The sequence below is a fragment of the Paroedura picta genome, chromosome 13 (genome assembly GCF_049243985.1).
Source record: "Paroedura picta isolate Pp20150507F chromosome 13, Ppicta_v3.0, whole genome shotgun sequence".
Lineage (NCBI taxonomy): Eukaryota > Metazoa > Chordata > Lepidosauria > Squamata > Gekkonidae > Paroedura > Paroedura picta.
The window spans coordinates 25,553,757-25,565,777 of record NC_135381.1 but is presented as its reverse complement, the minus strand read 5'-3'; the positions used below and the strand labels follow the sequence as shown (position 1 = coordinate 25,565,777).

At 47.3% G+C, this 12,021-nt stretch overlaps 1 protein-coding gene across 2 annotated transcripts in view; it reads left to right on the top strand.

Moving 5' to 3' along the window:
- The first annotated feature begins 1,015 nt into the window (after window positions 1-1,015).
- CD99L2 (CD99 molecule like 2) overlaps window positions 1,016-12,021 on the top strand; it is a 59,911-nt gene continuing 48,905 nt past the window's right edge. For both annotated transcript variants that reach the window (XR_013226173.1, XM_077307731.1), the window contains exon 1: window positions 1,016-1,496. Coding sequence is in view for 1 of the 2 variants with exons in the window: in XM_077307731.1 (XP_077163846.1) it covers window positions 1,421-1,496 (76 nt within the window). In the remaining variant the exon portion in view is untranslated. The remainder of the gene's footprint in view (window positions 1,497-12,021) is intronic.

Sequence of the window (12,021 nt, the reverse complement as noted above, 5' to 3'; positions counted from 1 at the left end):
ATCTGAATTAGACTCTGCTTTGTTTAGCTGAGGGGAAGCACAATACCAATAAAGGCCTTAAAGGGGGAACAAAACTCAGCTCCTCTATTTTTGAGAGCCAGTGTGGTGTAGCGGTTAAGAGGAGAACCCGGTTTGATTCCCTATGCCTCCTCCACATGCAGCCAGCATGGGTGACCTGGGCCAGTCACAGTCCTCTCAGAGCTCTCTCAGCCCCACCTACCTCACAGGGTTTCTGTCACTGGGAGAGAAACAGAGTTGGATTGTAAACTGCTTTGAGACTCCTTTGGGTAGTGAAAAGTGGGCTATAAAAACACAGCTCTTCTTCAACTTCTACTTTGAAGTTGGATCTTAGCTCTGCCACCTCTCTGGTGTGGCCATGGGTTGAGCATCACACAGATGCTAGCTGAGCATAGAGGTTTTTTTTTTTTTTTTGGCACCAGCACAAAGGGGAAAGCGCCAGCAACCACACGCATCATGTGGAAGCTCCCCACCCCCACCCCACTGCAGTATGGGAGGGGAGGAGGAAACAGTATGGGGCGAGTTTTCTCGGTGTGGAAATAGCAATACAGATACGCCTTGTGTTAGGCAGCTGTTAAAGACACCCCCCCCCCCCCGGAATTAAATCCAAACCAACGGTGCCCATATAAACCAAGCTTTTTTATTCCAATGTGGTCCGTTGTGTATGTTAAAACCTAATCTGCTGCTCGCCCCCTGCCTATATGAGCATGTCCATTTCAGCGACTCCGAAGAAGGGTCCCTCCCCACGAAAGCGTCTCCCTTGAATCAAACGTCGTTGGACTTAAAAGGAGTTTTGACGCTTGCGTTGGCAAGGGCTGCCTGCCAATGTGCGGGATCTGATTGACGCCCAAATAACCGTGATCGATGAATGCTGCTGCGGAAACCCGGCAGCCTTGAACGTGGACGGAATTTCGCGTGGGAGCCACTCCCCCTGCCCCCCCCCCGGCGGCCATCGTTGCCCCCCCCCCCTTCCCGTTCCTTTGAGGCTGCCCCGCCGTCGTCGCGGCTCCTCAGCAGTGGCGAGTTGTTTCCCCGCCCCCCACCCCGGCGGGACCCCGAGGGAGGCCGGGAGACCAAGCCCGGCCCCTGTGCCAAAGTCGCGCAGCCTGCCTTGGCGGGGAGCTCCGCCCTTCCCTTCGCCCCCCCCCCTCCCCTCCCCTCGCGGCGCATCTTTGCGCAGGCCTCGCCCTCTGCGAGCAGGGTCTGCCTTCCTGCGCCTCGGACGCTCCGGACCTCCCGCGTCCCGCCCCGCTCGGCTCGGCTCCACGCGTCCCCGGCGCCCCTCCTCTCCTCTCCGCCTCTGCCTGCTCGGGCTGCGGCTGGCCGGTCGCGCCTCTCCTGCCTCCCTTTGGCTTCGCCGAGCCCCACCGCAGGCGACGCCGGTCCCGGCCTCCGCTCGGAGATGGCCGAGACGCTGAGCCGCCCCCTCCTGCTGGCCCTCCTGCTGGCCGTCGCCTTCGCCGCGCTGAGCGAGGGAGGTAAGGAGGGCGCGCGGGGCGGCCCCGAGGGGTGGGTGTGTGGGTGCGTGCTTGTGTTTGTGGGGGTGTGTGGGTGTGCGGCGGCAGGGATCCCATCGCCCCCCGCCTCTGGTGGCGCAGGGGCCGGGCCGCTCGGGTCTTTTGTGTTTCCTGCCCCTGCCGCGCCTGCTTATTCTCCTCACGTGCCGGGGCTCTGGATGGACCCGTCGGGCGCATCGTGCCATACTCGCCTGGGCTGCCTGCATCATTGCGCATGAGCTTGCGCCTTCCACAATAGCGGTGGACGCGCGAGGCGTCCGGGCCCCGCTCCTGAAGGCGCAGAGAGGCTGCTTTCATCTCCCTCCCCCCCCCGCCCCATATAAGAAGAGAAGGCGAGGCAACCCCCCCCCCCTCTCTAGCCATCCCCCGATGAAAGGACCGACCCTCGTCCTCCCCTCTCCATTGTGCCTGTCATAAAGGGCAGGGGTAGTAAAACTGCGGCCCTCCAGAGGTCCATGGACTACAATCCCCCCTTCGCTGGCAGGGGCTCATGGGGATTGTAGTCCATGGACCTCTGGAGGGCTGCGATTTGACTACCCTAATAAAGGGCTTCAGGGGAGGGCTCACTGGGGTTGCCAGCATGGGCGCATCCTCTGTGCTTCCTGCAGAAGCCCCCCCCCCCATTCAGCTGCCGGGGTTGGGGTACCTGGGAGTGGGCGTGCCAAATCAGAAATGGACCCAAACCCTGAGCACCGCCACCAACTGTCACCTCAACAGTGTTTCCCCCATGCCTAATTAATGCCCAATCGCTATAGCAACCCCCCCCCCCCCAAGATTTAGGTAAGTGATGGCTTTTGGCAGGGTAGAGTCGAGGTCAGTGTGCTGCTTATATGAGCATCCTTGGTGGAAAAAAGAAAATAAGAAAGCGGTCTCCTGTATGAAACCTTCATCCTTCTAGAGAACAATGGGAAGGAGCTGGTGGGATTGGATAGAAGAGAGCTAGGCGGAGCAAGGAAGTGAAATGAGTTTCCCAGTCCAGAATGTGTTTGTTGGAAGATTCGTAGATTTCAGTTGTCCTTTCAGAGGAACAGAAGAAGGGTTGTTTTTTATATGCCGCTTTTCTTTACCCGAAGGAGGCTCAAAGCGGCTAACAACCCTGAAATTACTGCTCGGTCAGAACAGCTTTATCAGTGTTGTGGCGAGCCCAAGTTCACCCAGATGGCTGCATGTGGAGGAGGAACAGGGAATCAAACCCAGCTCACCAGATTAGAAGCCCACACTCCCAACCGCTAACCAAGCTGCCTCTCAGGAAAGTTAATTTAACTCTCAAGAAAAGTTAGTTTAAGATTTTTTTTTAAATTTCTCTTTCCCCCCTGGAGCAGGAAAAATGTACCCATTGGCATGCTAGGGAGAGTATTAAATGTAATATCTAAAGTGGTAATATTACTGGATGTGCATGTCATTTAAGATAGGCCAATGTCGATGCACTAAGGGTCTGCAATAATTTTTTTTTAAATCCAGACCCTTCTATATTTTTGCTAACTCCAATTGCTATGTCGCAAACAGTTTCATTTAAAATCTTCTGGATTATTAGTGCAGTTTTGTGCAGAGTTACTCCAATGAAATCAAAAGATCAGAGTAACTCTGCGTAGGATTGCACTATAAGTCCAGAACAGAGATTAAAAGTTTTGTGCAAAACCAGAAGCCCCATTACTGCCAAGGTTTGTGGCAGTAATAGAAACATTTACTTTGTATATTACATTGATAATCACTGATTTGACACAGGGAAGTGCAACATCTGTAAACATTATTAATGGCTCTAATATTTTGGCAGAGCCGCTGTGGGAGGAGTGGTGTCCTAGACCCATGTCTGGGTGTCCGGACACTGCTTCCGCCTGTACGGGCTAATCCGGCTGTGCCCAGCAAAGCTGGATGCACCCAGATTGGACTGGCCCCTGGAGTGCCCGTCCCCAGAAGCCAACCATGAGGTGCGCTTGCAGACTTGCGGGCAGACGCTCCCCGATCTCCAGGGATAGTGCTCCCACAGCACCCTGCCCAGCCTGCCTCTCGACCTGGCTGCCAGCTTGCACGGCAGGCCAACCAGCTGTGGAGATGTCGCCCACGTCACCACCAGTGTTCAAAAGTAGGGTAGCGGCGGCGCTGTTGGGGTGGCCCACCACTAGCGCCTGTTTCATTCCTGGGTGCAACGGGCTTTCGGGCTAGTTATTTGTATAAAGTCAAAACCTGTCATTTAAAGAAGAGTTTCTTATATATAGAACTGGTGGATTAAATCTGTTTATTTTTGAGTGTGAGTATGTATATTCTAATTCTAATTTCATTTTGTCACTGCACCAGTAAGTCCACTTGGACGTACAAACCAACGGTGGTTATAACAGGAACATCAGTTATCTGCATTTTTAAATCCCACTTGTTACCCCCCTTTGAACTTGCACTGGTTAGATCAGGCCGCACTTCTTGTGTTCTGAGATGAATTGGTAAGTTTTGTATCTAGCCAATAGAATGCTTTTGGGGGTTCACAAGAAGGCTCCACAAGATGATAGCCTTCCTAAAAGCTCTGACCCAGCACTTGGTACTCAGAGGTATCTTCTTCTTGAAGATGGAGGTTCCATCTAGCTACTCATTGAACTATCTGTTGTGAACTTCTCATTTCTAAAGGCACCCAAGCTAATGGCTGTCTCCATATTTTGTGGCAGCCAGTTGTGTGTGGTGTGAACAATTGTTTTCTGTTTTGTCTTTCTTGCACTGAATTGATGGCCAGCCAGTTTCAGGAAGAATTACTTTTTGACCCTGAAAACCTCTTTCTTGATGTCCCCTTAATTACTTTAGCTTTTCTTTGCAGCATTTCATTGGGGATTTGGAAACCCTGATTATTCTGACTTCTGCATAGGATGTCAATCCTTCCTTGTTTGCATGAGCGCAGCAGGCTATGCTAGCCCAAGTGATGGATAGGTGATAGCAGCCTGTGGGGCTTCACAACGGACTCCCGTCTCCAAATGTTGAAGGTCACCGTAGCCATATTCTTATATGGATAGTGTGCCTGTTGAACATAGGATGGCTTAAGCGGTAGTAGAATGAATTGTAGACTCTATTGCAGTGGTCCCCAACCTTTCTGAGGCTGGGGACCGGCAGGGCAACTGCCCTGCCTGCGTATTGTGCATGCGCTACCAAAATCGCGCATGCGTGGCACTTTTGCGCATGCGCAAAAGTGCTGCGCATGTGTGATTTTGGCCGCACATGGCACATGTACGCATGCGCTGCCCGGCCCTGATTCCCTCTCCCCGCCCTCCCGCAGTAAGAAGCTTCCCGGGCCGCAAGCTTGCGGCCTGGGAAGTTTTTTACTGCGGGGGGGGGGGGGGGAGGGAGCCGTGGCCTGCAGGTTGGGGACCACTGCTCTATTGAACACATCCAAAGTATGTTAATTTTGTTTATTTTGTACTTCTTTGTACCAGGACTGTTAGTAAAATCTTTTGCTTATATATTAATCTTATACTTATATATTGCTAACTTAAAAAAAAAGAAAACGGCTAACTTAAAAAAAAGAAAACGGATCAAACTGTTTTTTTTTGCCATTCCTCCAAATTATTCCCTATTTTATCTGCTGGTTTAATATGAAGCTGTACTTTATCCTGATGCCTTCACTGGGTCACCAAAACCACAGCAGCAGTCCTTCCTTAGCCAAACATACCTCAGGAAGTTATTTGAGGCATATCAACAGCATGAAAGAAAAGAGGAAATATCACACTGATTTTCTTTCAGTTTATAAAATTTGGTCTTTGGGATTACCTGGAGATAAATTTTCATTCTCCCTAGACAGTAGCTGTTTACAAACTTTGTCATAAAGGGATGTAGAGACAGAAACCAGGATCACCTATATAGAGTGAAAGATTTTTAAGTAAAATTGTTCAGAACATCAGAAGTGGAAAAGAAATCCTTTACCGAGCTAGAAAATGTTTACACATTTCCCACCATATGATATGACATTTACTCTGGTAAATGTAAAGGTAAAGGTATCCCCTGTGCAAGCACTGGGTCATGTCTGACCCTTGGGGTGACGCCCTCTAGCGTTTTCATGGCAGACTCAATTTGGGGTGCCTTCCCCAGTCATTACCGTTTACCCCCCAGCAAGCTGGGTACTCATTTTACCGACCTCGGAAGGATGGAAGGCTGAGTCAACCTTGAGCTGGCTGCTGGGATCGAACTCCCAGCCTCATGGGCAGAGCTTTCAGACTGCATGTCTGCTGCCTTACCACTCTGTGCCACAAGAGCAGAAGTTAAATGGATCTTATTTTGCCTCTGCAACAAAAACCCTCTTAAAAATTGACCAGTACATGTTCTCGTCATAAAACAGCTTCTCAATATTGCTGTGGAGCCAGAATACACACATGTATCTGGGACTGGAGTTCCAGGTATGTAGTTTTACCCTGAGAAGCCACCTGTTTGGATGATGCTGATGGTGTCTTGCTCCTGTTCTCCTTCCCCAATATCGCTCAACACAGATTGTCATGCTAATCCATGCAAATAGCCCATTATTCTTATCCTTGTAATGTTTGTGTGTGTGTGACAGTGAAGTTAGAGAGAAATAGATTCATTTTGTTCATTACAGAAGCAAGAGTTGAACCAGAAACTCCTGGGTTACATCATGTAGTTTCTTAGTCCATTGCATCACATTCATGGACAAAAATAGGACAGTGTTTTTGTCCCAAGAGGATGATACAGTGTGTGATCTGACTGTTCCCCAGGTACAGCTGTGCCATCCCATAGGCAGTTATTGGGAGCATCATGGTTGTCTGGCAGAACACTGCTAAATTATCTGGAGACTGCATCTGGAAAGTTGTGGCTGTAAGTGCATCTTTCCACAGCATGTTTGGTTGTGGTTGGGTGGAGGTGCTTTGGAGAATGTGAAACAGACCATCGGTTTCGTGGATTATTCTGACTTGAGAAGCAATCCTGTTTTGCCGCCCTCTCCCTCAATTTGTACTTTAAAGATTACTCAACATGCAGATTTGGTTGGGAGGTTCTCATGTGATCCTTGATTGCAGCTAATATCTACTTTTCTGTTGGTGGGTACTCCATCCTTGGAAATTTTTAAACAGAGGCTGAGTAGCCATCTGACAGAGAGGCTGATTCTGTGAAGGCTTAATGGGGTGGTAGGTTACAGTGCATGAGCGATAGGGTTGTGAGTGTCCTGCATAGTGCAGGGGGTTGGATTAGATGACCCATGAGGTTCCTTCCATCTCTATTATTCTACTATTCAATGAGTGGGTTGGGGAGCGTGTTGGTGCCATCGTGGAGACGGGGAGCCTTCCCTGCAGTCCCTCACCAGTGAGGACAGGAGGAGAGAATCAGGAAGGATGTGAAGTGCATGGTTAGCCTTCCATGGTGCTCTCTGGTGTTGGGGAGGCTACGCATTATCTGATAGGCCCTCAGTGAGGGTGGACCCTCCTACTGAGGGGCAATTATAGGTCTCAGTGCCTCCCTGCTGAGAGTCAACCAGAGGCTTTACCAAGGTACCCGAGGACTACCCAACACTCTGTGCCTCTGTGGGGAAGACCCTCTGACTGAGAACTGTCAGAGGCCCAGCGTGTCATTGGGAAGTACGCTCATGATTTTATGCGCTATGATGATGATAATGATTTTTGTTTTAGTGACTGTGTTTAAGTGTTGATTGTTTATCTTGTATGCTTTGGAAACTGCTTTGGAAGCTATGGCTAAGAATTTGTGGGATGTTATGCTTATTTACTCTGCATTCAACCCCACTGTGTCTAGTAGCAGATTCTGCAAGCATTGCCAAAGGGTCTTAGTGATCTGGATCTCAGCCTGTGGATCAAGGAAGCTGTTGTTGCATTATACATTTGGAAACCTATCCCTGTCAAGACAAGGATCAGCCTTGTTCAAGCAAATTTGTAAGCTGCCTTGAAGATCTGAATGTTGGGAAGACAGGATATAAAACTTTGCATTGAAACAAAATAAGGGGGTTATTCTTTAATAAATAGCTGTACGGTTGCAGATCTCCAATGCTTGGCTTCAGCTGGCACTGGATGACAACAAAGGCTGTGTGCCCCACTTATCTTAATTCCTAAATAATTATTTATCTCCTGTGCAGGGCAAAAGGACAAGTTGTCATTTTCCTTAATTGAAGCTTAAGGCAACTGTAACCCACACAATTCACAGCAGGGGCCGATCTGTTTCCTTGCCCACGTGGAGGCATTGAGCTGGTTCCAATCCATGTTTCTCATCTGGGTATCTGTGGGATATTTATAGTGTGCGTATGACTTGTCTGAGTTACATGTTTCAGGATGACAGTGAGAGCCAGGATATTTATAGAACACTTCACCTCTGATCTGGCCTGTAGTTGGAAATCAGTACTTTGAAAAATCAGCATAAGGTTGGGTAAAAATTCAGTAGCCCAACCTTGCAAGCAATTGTACAGAACATAGTGGTTTAGAAACGGGGTTTTTTGCTATTCTGCGTGTCACACCCATATGTGCCTCTGTTCATAATTTGTGATCTGCAAGGAAGGAAGAAGTCTAGTCTTGCCTGATCCCTTGGAGACTGCTCTTGCACGCCTTGGGACTTCAGATGAGTGATTATTTTGGAGCTGGTAGTGGGTGTTTTAGAAGTCTTCTCTTGTAAAGCCAATGTTGTATAGCAGAAGGGTGCTAGTCTTGAAGACCTGCATTTAAATCTTGACCGAGCCTTGAAATCCATTGATTATCTTGGGGCAAGTCACTCTCCTCTTATCCTGTCTTGCAGGATTGTCCTAAAACTCAAATGGAGCCCCAATTCAGATGAAGCACTTCAGCGCCATCTTTGATTATTCTACCTGTGAAATTTACTTACTCCCACAAAAATATAACTGAGGTCATGCATTATCTTCAGGCTTGTGCATATATGTCTTTCTGTACATGCTTATTAGAAAGTGATGTGGGAAAATTAATTAGCACCCTGAGATTCTCTCTCTTTAGGGGTCTAATCTTCATGGATGCAAAAATTAGAAGCGTGCAGGCAACAGGCACTGATGTCTCAGAATTTGGGAGGAAAAGGAGTGCTGTGAAACCCCAAGGAGAGGCTTCAGTGCCCACCATAGTTCTTTGCTTTCCCAGACCCATGTTGACTTGTGCAACCCAAACCTCTATGTCAGCCTTTCTCAACTTTTTTACTGTTGAGGAACCCCCGAGGAATAACAAAAGTGGCACAATTGTGCAGAATATTCTTGGGAAGCATGTCTGTGTACACGCCCACCCAGGGCCCCTCCTCTTCCTGCCCCTTTAGCCATTTTGGGTGGGTGGGTGGGTTTAACAAATAAGTGTTGCAGTGGACTCAGCAAGGATTAAAACAGTAAACCATGGCTAGGACTAATCACGGTTAAGCATTAAAATATATCAGCTTTGAGACTTAGTACAAAACATAGATTTGGGGTTTATTTCTTCTTTTAATCGTTGTATGGCATTTCAACTGTGCAAATTCTTATATTGTATCTGGTTTCTCTGATATAGAATGGCATCATGTGGCTGAATTTGGATATTGTGACACAGTTTACTAATTTACCGTAATTAGCTTTTGCTTTATATTTCTACTGTTATGATGGCTGTTCATTAGTCTGAGGAAGAGTGCATGCACTTAAAAGCTCACGTCTTGAATAAATTTTTGTTGGTCTTAAATGTGCTATTGGACACTAATTTCGTTGTACTTTCTGCCTGAGTACAAAACAAGGGCTCTACCATTGAGTGCTGGCTCATTCTTGGGACAGGAATTACTGTACTTTAAGTAGTAGTTTTGAGGCTGGGTGATGGTAGTACAAGTGAGAATTTATGAGTTCAGGAGCTCCATTTATTTTTGCATCCCTTTGGACAGCCACATTCATCTCAGTATTATAGTATTTCATATATGAACTTGTTCCCAGCAGATTTTCTCCCTTGAGTTCCAGGAGGATGTCTTGGTGGGTGTGTCCCGCCACTTTAACTGGGAGACAGGACTAAAAACTTAAAACTTCCTGTACTGAATGGTTGGAGCCACCCTGCTCCAGTCATCTTCCTGCCTGTCCTGGGAGTCTCTTCCTGTTTTTCCTAGGCAAATTATAGTTGTTAGTTATAATTTATTAGATTACTGTTATCTTTAGAGTAAGTTAGATTGTTGAAGTTTTTCACACCTTTAGAGTGTACCTTTGCGATTGCGTTCCCTGTCATTCTCAGCGGATGCTACTTTAGATGCGTTAGTATTGGCTGCCAGATCCCTGGCATCTAATACAGTAACCAGAAGGCTGCTATGGCTTAAGGTTTGGCAAGCCGACTACCAATCTAAAATTATTGTAACTGCATATCCTTTTACTGGGAAAAAGTTGTTTGGAGAACATCTTGATAACATCTTGATCGAGACCCATGATAAGAAGAAGTCCATGCCCAAATGTGTGCATAGGGAAAACTCCTCATTTAGGTCTCAACATTCCTTGCCCAGGTACAAATCAAACTATAGAAGAGGAAATTGGAATAACAATTTTTGTCCCTCAGGGCGTAGAGGTGACTACAGACACAACAGGACTTCCAACAGTTCAGACAGACTTGAAGGAGACCAGAAGTCACAAAAAGCATGACTTAGAGAAAATACCTGTGGGGCGAAGGTTACAGGAGTTCATTCAACAGTGGGATCTACCCCACATAGATGCCTGGGCGAAAGACTACATTACAAATGGTTACAAGCTAGAGGTTTTTTTCGCATATCTCCAGACAGGTTTGTTCCTTCCCCAAGATTAAAAGATCCAACAAAGAGACTAAGAATGTTGGAAGCAATAGATCATCTGCAGACTATCAGGGCAATAGAACCGGTCCCTCTGCAAGAGCAGGGGAAAGGAATATGTTCCATATTTTTCACGGTGCCTAAAAGAACAGGAGACGGAAGGGCAATCTTGGACCTCAAGTTTCTAAACAAATTCATCAAACTACGCCATTTTCGCATGGAGACCCTAAAGTCAATTGCGGAATTCCTTCAACCCAATTTATGACTTCTGTAGATCTCAAGGAGGTCTATTTACATATTCCAATATCCCCTCCACACCATAAGTTTCTCAGGTTCTGCGTACAAGGCGTCTACTATCAATACAGGTCCCTTCCATTTGGCTTATCATCAACACCAAGAGTATTCACCAAGATCCTTGTGAATGCCCTTTTGGGACTCAGCATGGAGGGAGTTCTAATCCATCCTTATTTAGACAATCTCCTCCTAAGGGCAGAGTCCAGCCCCCTGGCAGAAACCCACACCAACAAAACATAACCACTCTCCTGCACTTCAGATTCTTAGTAAATTTTGCCAAGAGCTCCTTAACACCTACACAGAGACTGGAGCACTTAGGCATAATAGATTCTCGACAGAACAAGATGTTAATGACTCCCAAAATCAGTTCAGGATATCACAAAAGATAGACATATCAGTGAAAATTCTGGGCAGCACAAAACTAGCCCTATGATGGTGGACAAAATCCAGCAATTTGAGTCAGGGAAGGGTTTAATTTATTCACAAAGAGGAACAGGTCTTTACAGATACCAGCCTTCTCGGCTGGAGAGCCATCTGGAATTCGATTTGGGCTATGAGGCACTAGCAAGCTTCTTCATGGATAAAACTTGAAGCTCCACCATGACCTCTTGGCCATGGTTGATATAATAAGTGAATGGGAGGTTCCTTGGCCTCCTTTGGAAGGGGGATGTTTGATGGCTTCGGCTGGCTCTCTTTAACCCAAGTGGACAAGTAGCTTCCAATAACTGGGAAGCTATGCAAACCTGTGCTAGTGGAAAACGGTGCAGGGGATTTCATTTTCCTGCTAAAAAGCTGTGCTGGGGGACCATGGGACCTGCACAGACAAAAGCCACATAGAATGATGACAACAGTAAAGTGGGGAATTAGATGAAATTGAATGAACAAGCTATCTCAATTCAGCCCATTGTTGTAAACACAAGCAGTCCCAATACATACATAAACTGTTTGTCTACATGCACTCTTCTGCACTACGAGAAAATTGTAGAGCAAATGTCCACAGCTTAAGTGGAAGAGCAGGTTAAAAATCTAATAAAATAAATGAATAAGTCAGAAGACGAGTTTGTTTTTATACCCTGCTTCTCTCTGCCTTAAGGAGTCTCAAAGGAACTTACAATCAGCTTTCCTTTCTCTCCTCACAATGTTGTTGTTGTTAGTTGTGAAGTCATGTCCGACCCATCGCAACCCTCCAGGCCTTCCTGTCCTCTACCATTCCCCGGAATCCATTTAAGTTTGCACCGACTGCTTCAGGGACTCCATCCAGCCACCTCATTCTCTGTTGTCCCCTTCTTCTTTTGCCCTCAATCGCTCCCAGCATTAGGCTCTTCTCCAGGGAGTCCTTCCTTCTCAGGAGGTGGCCAAAGTATTTGAATTTCATCTTCAGGATCTGGCAGTCAGGGCTGATCTCCTCTAGGACTGACCGGTTTGTTCGCCTTGCAGTCCAAGGACTGGCAAGAGTCTTCTCCAGCACCAGAGTTCAAAAGCCTCAATTCTTTGACGC